Source organism: Bombus pyrosoma, linkage group LG13 (genome assembly GCF_014825855.1).
Source record: "Bombus pyrosoma isolate SC7728 linkage group LG13, ASM1482585v1, whole genome shotgun sequence".
NCBI classification, from domain to species: domain Eukaryota; kingdom Metazoa; phylum Arthropoda; class Insecta; order Hymenoptera; family Apidae; genus Bombus; species Bombus pyrosoma.
In genome coordinates, this window is record NC_057782.1 from 2,419,575 (window position 1) to 2,436,415 (window position 16,841).

Consider the following 16,841-nt stretch of genomic DNA (forward strand, 5'->3'; position numbering starts at 1 on the left):
CATGTGGCAAAAATTCATTTGACAAAAGTCAGAAGTTGTTGATTTTTTCTGTTGATACTGTACCTTCACACTTGTTAGCATCCATATGCTTGTGTAAAAGAAATATTGTGCATAATTTTATTTAAAAAACCAAAGTTTTATTTGAAACATTTCTCGTTACTCCGTACTGGGTTACTCGCTCTGTAATTGAAATAAAAGTTGCTGCGCCCTGTATGCCATGGATTCGCATGTATCTGATTATCATTAACAAGACGATAATAATGTAGTATCGTGGAAAAGGGCCTAAGAGATATCTAGTGAACCATAAACAATGTCCCGAGAGCCAAGGCGCCGATGGGCCCATCGATGTGTCGTCGGTCCTTCAATTGAATGACTTCGTAAAAAGTGCCTATGGCCACGAACGGTTGCGGAACACGTGCGTGGTGGGTCTAAGAAAAGACAAAAGGGATGCGAAAGCAGTCAGTGTTAGTTGAGAAGTCGGCGAGAGTCAATTGAGAAGTCAGAGAGTGCGAGTTGCGTTGTCGATATAGTGTTGCTAGCGTTGTCGAGAGAGTGTGGTCCGCGTGAGAGAGAACGTTGGATCCGTTGTGACGAGAGTTGCAAATGAACCATTAAGTTTGTCTAGATTATAGCGCGTTATTGTGACTAGTTCATGTTAAACAACCATCGCTCTTCTGTCCAATTAACATCTGTACAATCCATTCATTCTAAATAAATCATAAATATCAGAATATAATTATAATATATTCCTTTCGATATTACAATAATGACGTCTTTGCCGTCATTTTAATCAAGAAAGTCTCACCAACATATTAATATTATTCGTATTATCAAAAATTTAAATTAGTGACGTTTTATTTTTGCATGGGTGTTATCTGACCGTTGTGAGACTCTTTCGTTGTGCGATTCCCCAAGTGGTCATTGATAAACGAGGTATCGAGCGCTAATTTAGGAGGGTTTTTATAGTGAGGTTTTAGTCCCTTTTGAGGGGTTATCGTCGGATGTATATCAGAGGCGGCTATTCAGTCACTGTTTTGTTATTATTTCGTTAGCTGTGGCATGCAAGATATTTCGTCTACTTGATTTCTATTTCTGAGGGTGACCCTCTTGAGCGTGTGACACCGCCGATGTTCGCAATTTATTTACTCTAGTCTGTGTTTTTCGATGTCGTCGTTTTATTGTCGTTTTATTGAGATCGTGTTTAAGTAAAGTACAAAAGAGGTCTCAGAAATTAATAACATTTTCGTTGTGTCTTTTTAATTTTCAGTTCTTTATTTGTACCTATCATGGTTTTATATTAAAGAAGTAACATTTCTCTTTCGCTACATGAAGCGACGAGCATTGCAGGAGTCACGTGCATGTTGTTATTGCAAATTAAGTCGTTTGTGCGATGAGATTTGAGATTATATTTGAGGTCTATAGGGTGTTTCCGTTTCAGCCTTCTAGATATGTTGATGTAACAGTTTGCCATTAAGGGATATATGTGGAATTTGACTGTTTCGATATTTTTGTGTATAGGGATTGTTGCTATATCATCTGCGAATTAGATTTGTTAACGTTTGAGTATTTTTGTGGGTGCCGATATGTTGTATAGATTGCGTATAACGAAGGGGAAGTAACGTTTCCTTCTGACACAACTGCTTCAATGGGTAGAATGTCAGATGTGTTGCCTTTAACTTTCACATAGAAATGTCTGTTGTTTTTGTAAGATGATTATTACTACATACAGTGAAGCGAGTAAAATTTGTAGTACTCCTTCTAGCAGTTTCTGATGCCAAGCGCTGTCGAAGGCTGTATCGTTATCAATAAAGAGTACTGCACAATATTTCTTTTTGCTCTAGTGCTCGTAGTACTCGTTCGACCATGCGATAGATTTGTTCAATAATGTTGAATCCAAATCAATGACTTTGCGATTGACCCCCTTGCTGTTCACAATACTACTGATTTTTGTGTATATTGCTTTCTCAGCTATTGTTGATAGAATTGGCAATAGTGAGATCGGCTTGTATGATTGCGGTAGGTTGAGATACTCTCCAGGGTTTGAACAGATATCACCCGGTAGAATTTGCAAGAGACCCCGGGTGCCCTCGCAGAGCCGTCGAGAGGACCACCGTGGAGTTTTAGTCGGTAAGAGTCCGACACTACTCGTCTGTTTGTAACAGCGAGTGTCCACGAGGATTTCTCCACGAAAAAAAAAAAAAAAAAAAAAAAAAAAGGGTTTGAACAGATGTAGGACTTCAGCACATTTTCATGAGAAGTGCCGTGAAAAATAAGCAATACGGAATATAATAATGTCAGTGATAACAATACATATGAAACAGATACTTGTTGGAGGTAGTCCTTTAGGTATCCTTGCCGTAATTAAATCAAACCCAGATGTTTATTGTTCTTAAATTTCCGTATTATAGCTATGAGCTTATCATTCTAAATAGGTTTTCTTAATTATTGCCGATCATGTTGAAAAGTCTTTTATTAGTGAAGACTTCTTAGAGGTAATGAGCCATAACGTTCGTTTGTTCCTCGTGTGATTTTGTCCATGTTCTTGTTGGAGTTTTGCTTGGCCTGGTAGTTTGTATTGGTCTTCTTATTTGTTCGTCGCTTTCTATAAGCAGTAGTGTGATATTTTTGAGGTATCAAGGTTCAGGATATATTTGCTAAATTCTTTATTATCGTGGTTACATATTTCCGCTTTTATAGTCCTGGTTAGTTTGTTTTGTCCTTTTCCTAATTAGATCCTGCATGTACGATGGATAATGTCTCTTTTGATGCTATGTGTTGAATGGAATCAGTGGCTGCTGTTTGTAACAGAGTCATTAGCTGTTTAGAAAATTTAACTGTCGTCTTTAAATCGTTAAATATTCCAAAATGCGATATAAGACATATGTATGCATACAGTGGCGGATAAAATTTGAAGACGAAATGGAAGAAATAAATAATTGATTTACTTTCCATAAAAAATATAAATACAGTGCTCTACTTTTGGTATTACCTAATTAGACATTTATTTGCACATTTACAAGAAAATTGCATTTTAATATTGCAATATTTGTTTTGCACGCATTAGTATTTCAAAAACCTTTGAAAAGAAATATGTTTACATTAAAAGGAGCATTTCTATAGTGTAGATGTTTATATTTGTAGAGGATAGTTATTACGTGAGGTTTAAAGGACGAGATTATTCGTTGTTGAAACCACCGAATATATTTAAAATAGTAAATTAATGTACAGCCTGTATGCTTGAGTCAAAAGTACACAGTATAAATCACAAAATAAAATCGCGGATAAATACTCGTAAATGGTCGTCGCGTAACTCGGTAGATACTCGAAGATCTTGTAGATACTGTTAGATACTGTTAGATACTCGTTATACTCGGAGATACTCTGTGTCGCTCGCGATCGCGTCCGTCTATTTATACTGGTCGGGGGAGAGTCGGAAAACTCAAATTCGTCTTCATTCGACGGTTGCATGTAACGGCAACATTGCTTTTTCAGGAGTTTATTTGTTCTTACATTACTTGTATCCAAACGCTCTTAATATTGCGAGGCAAAACAACAACATAGCATCAATATTTATTTAAAACGCAAGTCAATTGCTAATGATTGCGCGTATAATTGCGTTTGCAAATTTACTTTGCAAATGAGCTGTATTGTAACAAAATTGTACACATAATCAGTTCGCGGAACAAACCGTTATCGGGGAATTATTTTTCCTTTAGTATGGATTATCCTGAGATTTTTTTTTTTTAAATAATGGACATATAGAAATTTAAGATATAAAATTATACGATATTCTTCATTTATTAATTTTCCGATTTATTTTTTCTTATTCATTTGCAGATATCTGGGTTGAAAAGGGGGAAACCCTGTGATTTTGGTACAATGAATACAAAACTTAATGAAAACGAGATAAATGAAAAATTACGTGATGTGAATTCCATCGGGGGATTCTATGCCGGAACTGGAATTCTTGTGACTGGTGGGACAGGTTTCGTGGGCAAAGGCCTCCTCGAAAAACTGATACGCACGTGTTCACACATCGCTGCTATTTTTATATTGATCCGTCCGAAACGTAACCAAACGATAGAACAACGATTTAAGAAGATAATAGATGATCCGGTTCGTAAATAATATTCTACTCTCTTTTTGGAATTTCATTATATGTCTCGAATTAATGAACAATTGCCAAGAAACAAATGAATTATCTTCGTAAGTTCATGTGAGTCGATTAATACAAATATGGTGTAATTCAATTCTTGCGTATTTGATTCAACACCGCGACTTTAAACAATATCTTCCATTCTGTTTTGAGCACGAATAGTGTTAGTATATATTCGTTAATTTTTCGGTGGATAACAGAATAGCTAAGAATGAGCCACTCGATTCCCTACAGAATTTTTATTTTATCATTCATTAACTGTTAATCAACTTCTTGACGGCTTGACTTTTAAACGGTTCATTTTCTGCAACAAGATGACACAAATAACTGTGAACTTTTAGGTGAATATCAAACACATCGACAAACGCGGTTAACATCATCACTTTTGCGTACTTTCCCATTTATGAAGTCGATCACTGCAGCTTTTCAACTCATTCATTTATTTATTTTTATTTATTATTTCATTTCTTGTTTCTTACAGATGAAGACTTTTTCAAGGCAGCACGTTAAGATTTCGAACATTATAAATTATCTAATTTTGTGTCATTAATATTGCGGTTTTATTTATGCATTTCCCTTCTTATAATTTAGAAATACTATCATAAATCACGTAATACTGTCGCAATACTAAAATACTGGAATGCATACATAAATTAAAGATGTTGAAATATTATTTCTGCTGAATATTATGCCCTTTATTAAATGTCACAAGTTCTCTCGATTTTTAGCTACGTTACATTGGAATATTCCATTTTAGTCATTAAATAACTTTAAAATTAAAAAATCAACAAAATTCTACATTTATTTTTCCACATGGTTCTCAAATACAGAGAATAATAACTTTTGTTAAATATTAGACAATATTAAATATTATATTAAATATAATATTAAATATTAGACAAGCTAGTTGACTCTGCTTGGAAGAATTGATTTTAATTCGCAATAATTGATTGAATTGATGAAAGAGGAAATGCTTGCAAATGATTACAACATATAACCAGAGAGGAAATGAGAGTGGTCAAGTTCGTAGTCTAGTTTCACAGTACAGATGCTGCATCACGCGAACAATATTGGAAGATAATTCACGTCAGTATATACAAAAACTTATACAATTAAGGAATTGTTCTGTTTGGTTGCACGCTAGCATATACGCGTAACACAAACGCGAGTACTCTCATTTCCTCCCGGATATAAATTATTGTCTCATGAAGATATGATAGTTTGAATATTATAATGCATGCTTATACTGACTTACGAAAATATGTAGGTATTGCAACATTGTATGCATATATTACGCGGGGTTTTTTCAAACTTCGTCAGCTCTATAATGAGATGCGAGTGTCGTAATTATGCTGAACAAATTTTAAACCAGTCTAGAAGTGTATAAAAGAATTACAAGTCATTTTTGCGGACATACACTTTTAACACACTATTACGATAAACCGGCTACGATAAACAAAAACTAACAACTTAACTTTCTGCGTAAGAAAGGAATTTATTCCTTATCGGTCAGTAATGTGTTAAGAGAAAATTAGTATACTTAATTTATATAATTCTATATTGGGAAATATTAATTGTAATATTCTATATTGAGAACTGAGCTATATATTACCTTCTTCAGATTTTCGATGGTGTTAGAGCACAAAACCCAGCAATTTTCTATAAAATTCATTTCGTGGAGGGCGACGTGACTCTACCAGATTTAGGTCTTTTGCAAAAAGACAGAGATATGTTGATAGAGAATGTAAACATAGTGTTCCACATTGCGGCCACTATAAATTTCCATCAACCATTGGATATGATTGTCAATGTAAATGTGAAAGGTACCGCTAATATTATCAAACTGTGCAAGGAACTCAGGCATGTAATTAGCGTTGTCTATGTGAGCACAGCTTACAGTAATCCGAATCTATCAGACATCGAGGAAAAGGTCTACACGTAAGAATCAGTTATAATTCGTCATTTCTTAAACAATTTTTTAAAGACTTGCAAGTCCCCATTGAAATGAAAAATACTCGTCAAAACAGGTATAGATTTAAGGAAACTTACGTAGGAAATAATCAATGATACAATATCTGTCAATGATAAAAATTACGTATTGAAGGTTATTTTCATTTTACTAATTTCTTTTCCTTATTAAATTTAATGATGAACTTTTATTCTTAATACACGTACATCATAACTACCAGAGACAGATATCATTATAAATTCATATTTTGAGATGAATAAACATGATTTGAGCAGCAGAATCTAAGCAGAACTTTGTTCGTATACTAAAAATTATATTCTGTTATATTATTATACATTCTATGCGTTTTTGCATTTTAAATCTTTAAATGCGTCAAATTTTCAATTTATTAATGATTTTATCGTGACAAATATGTTATCTTATGTTTGATAATTTTGCAGCACGAATCTAGATCCCTCTCTCGTGATGGATATATGCGACCGACAAGACAAAGAATTGATTAATCTGCTCGAAGAAAGAATTTTAAAAACGTATCCGAACACATACACGTTCACCAAGAATCTTGCAGAGCAGACAATATCCAACAATAGCAAAGGATTGACTGTTGCGATAGTGCGACCAAGTATAATTTCTTCCTCGCTAAAAGAACCGTTCCCTGGTTGGTTGGTATCTTTTGCTGGACAATCAGGTATTTTTATAGATATTTACAATATTATGTCCTCGTCACTTAATATCTCACTCATATCGCAAATGAGAGCGTTTCGTTATATCCAAGTGATTCCGAATAATACAAGTCACTCGTATCACAAGACCTTAGCTCTCCATAATTTTCATAAGAATGAAAGAAATCAGCAATAGAATAAAACTGTTACAATTTTTAACTCGCACATTCTGAAGGATACATATATGGAAATATACTTTTTGCGCATTGCGCTAGAAAAATTATTACATGATACCGTTATTTCTTTTTTTTATTAACTTAATTACGGGGATATGAATCTTTAACATACAATCCAATTACAAGCAGTTAGTTTCAGGCTAAAATGTGTAGTATAGTATAGTATTATGGAATTAAATGGAATTAAATTAAGCATAAGACGTGCGATGTGCCTCTCGTGAGAGTAGGATATGCTTTGTTACGATGTACATGATGTATTTAACGTGAAGTAACATAAAATTTTAGGGCACACGGTAATATCATTAAACACTTTATATGGAAACAATAAGCGAAATATAATATGTTTTCGTTTAGGACGCAATAATTTTAAATAATTATACAATATATGCGATGGATATGTATTAATATTGGGCTATTTATTCAACGAGTGGCCAAACGCAGAAATTGACGCTGTATGCTTTCGAACATATCATAAAGAAATTGCTGATATGTCAAAAGGTTGCTTATTGTTATAAAACTGGAGACTATGATATGGCCTGTGTGTTAGCTGAGATTCCGGTCATTCATCTAACAGTAAAAAAAATTACTCTGGTATGAAAGGACCAGACTAATCAAGACTGAAAGGTTATAATGGCTCGGGAAATGACCAAAAGTCAGACAAGAAAGATTACTGATAGATGTCAAATTGAGTGGAATCTTTACAAAAACTAATTGGACGAAGAAGAAACTCTCGAATAGTTTTCCGCGGCTGAAACTTCCGACGATTAGAAATCCAGATTTTCATAGTGTAGTAACTCTTAACTTTACGGGTTATGGGGTATTTAACTTCTTCTAGGCTAAGGTTGGAAAGACTACATGTAGGAAGTGTTGAAAGGACGGATTTTGAATTATATCTCATCACTTACAAACGTCGAATAGCCGTTGAGACTATAGAACGTTAAGCGGCGCGAAGCAAAATCACGTTTGTCACTTACGACGTACAGAGGGAGGAAATGACACAAACAACGTTTAGAATTAGTCAGTCTTCTTGTGCGATATGAAAATTCATTTAAATCTTTTATACATATATGCTTGAAATTAAAAACAGATGTAGCCAGTTATCATAATCGTTTTAATTATGAGAAACGACCTGCACAGAAGCGATTACGCTGACCAACTCCACGAATTACGATAAAATGAAGAAACAGTTGTGACATTACAAACGTTATTCTCCAAAATTAAAGTTAAAATGTACGACTGATTATATTATTGATTATACGACTTCTTCTTTCAACAGATAAATTCATTGCTATGAGTTATTTGCGAAGCTGAACACCATAAGCATTTTTAGACAATGAAGTTAAAAAATTCAAAAAAATGTAGTTGTAATTAATTTCTGAGAAGCTAATTGACTCTAATTTTTAACAGATCACCATTATTTAAGCTGTGCTTTTGCTGTCAGTTACATATCTCTTCCCATATCTGTTTCGCTACATTTCGGGACAGTTGAGAATCATTAATAACTTTTGAATCAATTTGACATTGCAGGTATCTTCATGAATATCGGCAATGGTATAGCAAAAGTACTATTGGGTAAGGGAGATGTAATATCAGATGTAGTGCCTGTTGATTATGTAGTCGACGCGATAATGTGTGCCGCGTGGCACGTCACGCTACATATTGATAATAATGTCAAAGTTTACAACTGTACGAGCAGCGCACGTCCCATCAAGTACGGAATCAATATTTATTACAGAATTTTTTTAATTAACGTAACTCAATTGTTAGTATCCTAAAAGCTTTAGACTCATTTAAGCAATGCGATCAATAAAAATGCCAATGGATAAATTGCATTCCAGTGTGATTAATGTACGAAAGATTATGATAAACTTAAAAAAAGATATTGAGAACACAAATGGATAAGAGCCAGCCAGATTTTTTCTGTGAATATCTGTAATGAAGGTGGATGAGTTATAGAAACGTCTTTACACTTTTAATACTTCTTCGGTAATAAGAAAGGTATCTCAATTCGATGAGTTGTGACTTTTTCTTGTGTTTACCGATTTTCTCGCAACGGCTTGACAAACCGGGATTTGCATCTCATAGGATGTATTTTCGCACGTTCGCGGGGAGACGCGATCTCGAAGAAGCGCGCCAACGGGAGTCGTAAATTCCCGTTACGATTGACCAATCGACGCCACGAATCGTACGATCCCTTATTTCTTGTGGGATAATAAGGGTGATTAATTGAAATAACGCTGCGGTTGACAGGTTACAATATATTTAATCGATCCAACAACTTCGGGGATACAATGGTGAATGCTTGTACGAACAACGACGTGTGAGTACGACCTGAGACTCTTTTAGTATCGTTGCGTTGACTGGGTGTATTCAACCGAACACTGGATGATGGCTTGACCGAGTGCGACGTAGTTATGACTGCTTGACCACTTGCTCGATGAGTGCTGAACTGGAGCTCCCGAGAATTGTACTGGACTCGGAATTGGAGAGAATGAGAAACTGAACTCGACTGCTTGAGAATGAGAAACTGAACTCGACTCAAACAGAGACTGAATTGAGACTGCTGGGATGAGAAGGAGACTTGGAATCAGAATCAAACAGAGACTGAACTAAGACTGAGCTGGGATCAGAAGGAGACTGAGGATGAGAGTTAGAATCCGACTAGAACGAGACTGCTGAGCTGCCCTTAAGGTGTCTCGGAGGAAAGCTTGGAGTGCGTATGTCCTTTGACCGAAGAACGCGTATTCGTTATTCACACTTTTTGTCCAGGAAGTGAGGGTAACGATCCGCGATGCCGATTGGTGATGACCCACTCTCATGAACAAAATATGCAGAAGATTCCCACCAACGTAGAGCGGCGGTGGACTTTGCTCCAGATGGGAAAAACAGCCTTTTATGATGGACATGTGTTGGGTTTTTCCCATCTGATAACTGTCCGCTTTCTCCGTGATTCTTAAGAGCGCTTAATAAACNTCAAGGACCTTTCCAAGACCCAGCCATAAACTGCAAATACTTCTCGAATTAGAGAATTCTCCAGACATGCAATTAGACTGGCAACATGTGTGGAGACAATGCAGCTAAAGGCTAATGTCTTTATGGTGGGTCATTGGGTCTATTGAGAATCGGGATGGCTGTAGGTTGACCGTTGGCTGCCAGGTAGCGAGGGATGGCGCGCAGATGTCCTACGCGACGTAATATGATTGCCACCGTAAGGTCTGCATGCGTCATTGGGATTTGATCGAGGACTATCCGCAATTAACAATAGAAACAGCCGAAGCAGTGGAAGATCTTCTCGAAGCGGTCAACGCGAATCTTCGAGCCTTAGAGAAACTAGGTGAACCCGTCACCTCAAACGTCGTTCTCATCAGGGTTCTCACCTCGAAATTACCTTCCTCCACCATTCAAGAATGGCATCGCACTTTACCCAACAAAAGGATGCCCTCATTCACACACTTAATAAACTTCCTTAAAACACGGGCGAACGGCGATGTCATCAAGCCCACATTGAAGGAGACAAAGGGGCCGATGCACCAACCTCCCCGTCAACGACAGCCCGCGCCACAGTAGCATGCCCTCGTCACAGTCCGACCTCCATCACCCTGTCCCACTTGTGGAGGCCCACATCCCATTTGGAGGTGACATTTTCAGATCCTACTCCCCTCGCGAACGCTTTCGGGAGGTCAAAAAGGCATCATTATGCCTCAGTTGCCTCAGGAAGGGACATACAGCCCAACAGTGTTTCGCTGGATCATGCCGGGTATGCGGTGAGCGGCATCACACCGTGATACATCGACAAAAAGAGCACTCGGGGTCTCGTTCCAATACGCCCAGTCCGAAATCGTCTCCATCGAACAGTCGCTGCACCACTCCCTCTTTGCCATCTTGTTCCTCTCCTACTCGTCATGAAGAGCATACGACGGGTCATAGATCGAAGAGACCACGAACAGTCCCCTCACCAAGCCCATCTACCAGTGACAGACGTACGCATACCCCATGACGCCAGCGATCGAAGATCCCATTGATGACCGAACATACTAAACCATTGGCAGTCGAATCATTTCACAACGATATAATCACCACAGCGCAAATTCACGTTTTGAACAATAAACAACAACCAATCCGTTGTCGAGCGTTGCTCGACACCGGATCTAGTATGAATTTCATTACTGAAAGATTGGCAAAGTCGCTGGAAATAAAACAAAACAAATGTTCGGTCCCAATTGGATCCCTAGACACCTTGACGACGACCTCTAAGCGATACATCACGGCCACGATCACTTCCACCGACGGCACATATGAACGGACGTTAACATTTCTTATTATCCCGACCATCTCCACATTCATTCCAAGTGAACCCATCGATCGTTCGACGTTTGAAATACCCAGAAATCTCAAATTGGCCGATCCACGATTTCACGTACCAGCCCCGATCGATGTCCTGTTAAGCTCAGGGTCCACACTCGCGGCGATGTGTGTGGGACAGATCAACCTGACGCAGCCGGACGAGCCAGCACTGCGTCTGCAAAAAACGCGATTCGGTTGGGTAATCGGGGGGAGTCCAACTTCCCAAACCATGGCAAACACCTTTCACACATCCACGACGACGTTACAAGCAGATCTCTCGCGGTTTTGGGAAATCGTCGAAGGACCCCCGATTCCACATATCTCAGAGGCAGATCGACGATGTGAAGAACATTTCCAATCCCATATCAGACGCACCAGCGAAGGACGATACATAGTCGCTCTACCATTCAATAACCAGCTCCAATCACTCGGACCCTCCAAAACACTGGCAATTAAACGACTCGCTTCACTCAACCGCCGATTTCAACGCGATAAACGCTTCGAAACAGAGTATCGAACGGTATTACAGGAATATCTGGCATTGGGACACATGACAAAGGTCACCACCGACGACTCAGACAACGACGGATACTATTTACCACATCAATTTGATTGGCGTAATCAAAGCGTCGAGTCAAACCACCAAACTTCGTGTAGTCTTCGACGGTTCGGCACCAAGCACCACCGGAATCTCCCTCAACGATACACTTCATACAGGCCCCAAGTTACAAGAGGATTTATTTTGCATACTCCTTAGATTCCGCTCTCATCAATACGTCCTCACCGGCGATATTGAAAAGATGTATCGGCAATTCCTCGTACGACCAGAGGACCGAAAGTATCAAAGGATATTGTGGCGCAGCGCGAGCGGAGAAACCGAGACATATCAACTTAACACGGTAACATTCGGCTTATCCGCAGCCCCGTATCTAGCCATTCGGTGCCTCAAGCAACTGGCAGAAGACGAGGGACATCGATTTCCGCGTGCAGCGCAGGTACTGCAGCGAGATTTCTACGTCGACGATGCTCTCACCGGAGCTGAAACTAAAAACGAAGCCCTCATCCTTAGAACAGAACTCGCCGAGTTACTCCGACTAGCCGGTCTGAACATACGAAAATGGGCGTCGAATGATAACGAATTGCTACACGGGTTTTCCGCAGAAGAGATCAACCATCAGCAATTTTTGGGCGATTCGCAAACCTTGAAGACGCTTGGTGTGTTTTGGAACTCATCCGACGATTCCATTCTCTACTCGGTCGAAATCAGATCCATCTCCTCTCAGGTCACGAAACGAATCATCAGCTCGGAGATCGCCAAAATCTACGATCCGCTAGGTTTACTCGCGCCGGTAATCGTTCGGGCCAAGATGCTGCTTCAGCGAATATGGTCGTCGAAACTCGATTGGGATGAATCGCTTCCGCTCGATTTACATACAGAATGGACCAGGTACTACGCCCAATTACCATTATTAAACAATATCAGGTTTCAACGTAAGGCAATAATTGAGTCCGCAACCGAAATCGAAATGCATGGCTTCTGCGATGCCAGTAAGAAGGCTTACGGAGCTTGTGTGTATCTCCGAACCCTTAACTCTAACGGTCACACTTGGACACAACTCCTCGCCGCGAAATCGAAAGTCTCAAAGGCCACACCATTCCCCGGCTCGAACTATGCGGAGCACTCCTTCTTACGTCCCTTATGTCAAACATACAGTAGGCCCTATTGCATAAAATTACTCGAACTGTCTACTGGACCGACTCCACTATTGTCCTCCACTGGATCAATACCCCACCTCACCTTCTCAAAACGTTCGTCGCCAACAGAATCTCTGAAATTCAAACGAAGACCCGTGTTCGCGAGTGGCGCCACGTTTCTACCAACGACAATCCCGCGGATCTGATATCGCGAGGCCAAACGCCCGAAGAGTTTTTGCGCCCAACTATTTGGCAGCACGGCCCTGCATGGCTCCAGCAATCGGAAAACTGTTGGCCGACCTGGACACTACTTCCCCAGGTTGAACTACCGGAACAGAAAAGGGCGCTTTGTCTGTCCGCGACTCCGACCGATTACAGTTTATTTCAAAGACATTCATCTTAGCCCAAGTTGATACGAATTATCGCTCGTTGCCTCCGTTGGAAACAAAAACAGAACCGATCAGCACCCCTAACAGTAACCGAGTTGAATCTGACCCACGATAAACTCATTAAATTGTTGCAAAGCACCCATTTTTCCGAGGAAATTAGCACGCTCCAAAAGGATCGAAACGCGGCGATAAAGGGGAAACTCACACGACTCAATCCGTTCATAGACAAGGAAGGAATATTGCGAGTCGGGGGTCGACTCAGTCAATCGTCGATGACCTTCGCCCAGAAACACCCCATTATCTTGCCTAAGTCATCCACTACAGCACGCATTATCGAACATGAACATAAGGTCCACATGCATTCCGGAACGCAGGCTACGTTGTACGCAGTGAGACAACGTTATTGGCCCGTCGACGGCCGAAGTTAAGTCTGGCGTACAATAAAAAACTGCGTCCGTTGCTGCCGCGCTCGACCACCGCCGGTAGATTACGTGATGGGTAATTTGCCGGAGGCACGAGTAACGGAAGCCCGCCCATTCACAAACGTCGGCGTCGACTACTGCGGACCATTCCATATCAAGGAGAAACGAGATCGCAACTGCCGTCAGATTAAAATATACGTGGCCATCTTCATATGTTTAGCAGTTAAGGCAGTCCATATTGAGCTCGTGGGCGATCTCACAAGCGAAGCTTTCATCGCCGCTCTTCGTAGATTTATCGCTCGACGAGGATTTTGCTCCACCACACACTCTGATAACGGAACCAACTTCATTGGTGCAAACAACGAATTACGACAGCTTCAGGATCTGTTGCAATCGGACGACCACAACGAAAAAGTAAACACATTCCTATCCGACAAGCGAATCGAATGGAACTTCATCCCCCCTCATACTCCGCATTTCGGTGGGCTATGGGAAGCAGCGGTGAAGTCATTTAAATATCACCTTAGACGGGTCGTCGGTAACGAGTTACTAACCTTCGAGCAATTCAACACCCTCATCATTGAAATAGAATCAATCCTCAATTCACGTCCGTTAACTCCAATATCCACCGATCCAGCCGATCTCCTGGCCCTCACTCCCGGACATTTCCTCATTGGCGATTCACTAACGAGTCTGCGTGAGCGAAATTTCAGGGACATTCCATCCAACCGGCTCTCCAGATGGCAACATATCCAGCAGCTTAAACAGCATTTTTGGAACCGCTGGCACAAGGAATATTTGAACGAACTGACCAACCGTACCAAATGGGGCAAGGGTGGACATAGCATCCAGGAAGGCACAATCGTCATCCTCAGAGAGGACAACGTCCCTTCAATGCAGTGGCCTCTGGGTCGCGTCATCAAGGTCTACCCAGGCTGATGGGGTCATCCGGACAGCTACCGTTCAGACAGCAAAGAGCATTTTGGATCGAGGCGTCAAAAGACTTGTCCCGCTCCCAATTCAACCCGATCTCGAGAAACCCGAAACACACCCATCTAATCCACATACGTAACTTGATCGGTGCCCTCTCAACGGGGGGAGGATGTTACGTCGCGTAGGACATCTGCGCGCCATCCCTCGCTACCTGGCAGCCAACGGTCAACCTACAGCCATCCCGATTCTCAATAGACGCAATGACCCACCATAAAGACATTAGCCTTTAGCTGCATTGTCTCCACACATGTTTGCTAGTCTAATTGCATGTCTGGAGAATTCTCTAATTCGAGAAATATTTGCAGTTTATGGCGGGGTCTTGGAAAGGTGCTTGAGTTTATTAGGCGCTCTTAAAAATGACGGAGAAAGCGGACAGTCATCAGACGGGAAAAACCCAACACATGTTCATCATAAAAGGCTGTTCTTCCCATCTGGAGCAAGGTCCACCGCCGCTCTACGTTGGTGGGAATCTTCTGCATATTCTGTTCATTAGAGTGGGTCATCACCAATCGGCATCGCGGATCGTTACCCTCACTTCCTGGACGAAAAGTGTGAATAACGAATCCGCGTTCTTCGGTCAAAGGACACACCCACACCAAGCTTTCCTCCGAGACACCTTAAGGGCAGCTCAGCAGTCGAGTTCAGTTTCTCACTCTCTCCAAATCATTCCCATTCCGACTCCAATTCCGAGTCCAGTATAACTCTCGAGCGAGTGCTTAAGCAGTCATCAACAGTTCTACACTTATTCAACACGTTATTACGAGTTTCATACCTTAAATCAGTCATTTATTTCACTTATATATATACGCATCGGTGTAACTATTTATCTATATAAAGTTGTTGGAATAAACACTATTCTATACCTGCTAATTCAGTGTAAATTCAGTTGAACCATCCCTATTGTCGTAACAGAAATCAGGGGATCGATCATTTCGTGGTGTCGATTATCTAATCGTAACGGGAATTTACGACTCCCGTTGACGTGCTTTCTTGCGATCGCGTCTCCCCGCGAGTGGTCGAAACAATGGAGATTACTGGTAATGAAAAGATTTACTCGAAAAAGAAGTGATAAGCGAAATTTATACTTGCATCAGATATCAGAGTTTCACTTATAGTCTAGTCCATTAACATTTTTTGTTCAAGAACAGATTGAAAATAGGAATGTTTTTGGATAATCTGATTCGGAACAATGTTTAGGACAATATGAGCGACTTTGAGAAATATTTCCTCCACCGAGATATAAGTAAAATATCAATCGTACGTAAAAAATTTTCAGTCGGAAGCTGCAAATAAAGTTTTACAATAGTTTGCAGCAAGTTGGTAATAAAATTGTTTTCAAGCCGAGCCTCATTGCGTTACTGTAAGCCCAATTGTTAGGTTGCAAATTAATAAAAACTACTTGTCAATACGCAACAGACCCTTCACATCTGAATTATGGCATCTGGGAATACCTACACTACGAGTATAAAAACAGACGCCGAGTATTACTAACAATGTTCCTTAGACTTTCCTTCAACAAAGCTCTGTTTTTCATTTTGTATTAGACCTTTCTTATGTGATCTTGATATTAAAGGCCTAAAAGTTATTTATAATTTTCTTGAATCGTGTCCCGTACGAATCGTATTAAATTTAAATAAATAATGAAAATTCTAAACCTTTTCATATTGACTACCTAATTAGAAGTTGAAGTGATAGATAGATAATGAAAGATAGAAATCCTATATTTGCTATATAAACCGTGTCGAATTTGAAGTTACTAATAAAAAAAATGCGTATATAATGTAACGTCGATAATAAAAGAGATATTGCATTAAGAATGTTGTACTCGCGTCCATTTGTGCCCTCAATAACTCAATTCAGAAAGCTGTAAATATGGTACAACTAAAATTACATAAGTTTTCTGGAGATATTACAGAATATCTTCTGACATACTCTAATAGTAATATGCGTTATCTTGAATATAATTCAATTAACT

The 16,841-nt window shown here is 39.8% G+C and overlaps 3 protein-coding genes and 1 pseudogene across 3 annotated transcripts; all 4 read left to right on the forward strand.

Annotated features, from left to right (window-relative positions):
* Positions 1-3,836: 3,836 nt before the first annotated feature.
* On the forward strand, positions 3,837-8,940 carry LOC122574156 (fatty acyl-CoA reductase 1-like). Its single transcript, XM_043741383.1, has 5 exons — positions 3,837-4,116; positions 5,778-6,094; positions 6,566-6,813; positions 8,551-8,785; positions 8,862-8,940. The coding sequence occupies exons 1-5, from the start codon at positions 3,880-3,882 to the stop codon at positions 8,923-8,925; spliced, it is 1,101 nt and encodes a 366-aa protein (XP_043597318.1). The 5' UTR covers positions 3,837-3,879; the 3' UTR covers positions 8,926-8,940.
* A 1,133-nt stretch (positions 8,941-10,073) lies between these two features.
* Positions 10,074-12,124, forward strand: LOC122574365 (annotated as a pseudogene).
* A 43-nt stretch (positions 12,125-12,167) lies between these two features.
* On the forward strand, positions 12,168-13,268 carry LOC122574366. The gene has a single exon (XM_043741881.1). The coding sequence runs from the start codon at positions 12,168-12,170 to the stop codon at positions 13,266-13,268; it is 1,101 nt and encodes a 366-aa protein (XP_043597816.1).
* A 676-nt stretch (positions 13,269-13,944) lies between these two features.
* LOC122574157 lies at positions 13,945-14,966 on the forward strand. The gene has a single exon (XM_043741384.1). It carries the CDS (start codon positions 13,946-13,948, stop codon positions 14,810-14,812), a length of 867 nt encoding a protein of 288 aa, XP_043597319.1. The 5' UTR covers position 13,945; the 3' UTR covers positions 14,813-14,966.
* The last annotated feature ends 1,875 nt before the right edge of the window (positions 14,967-16,841 follow it).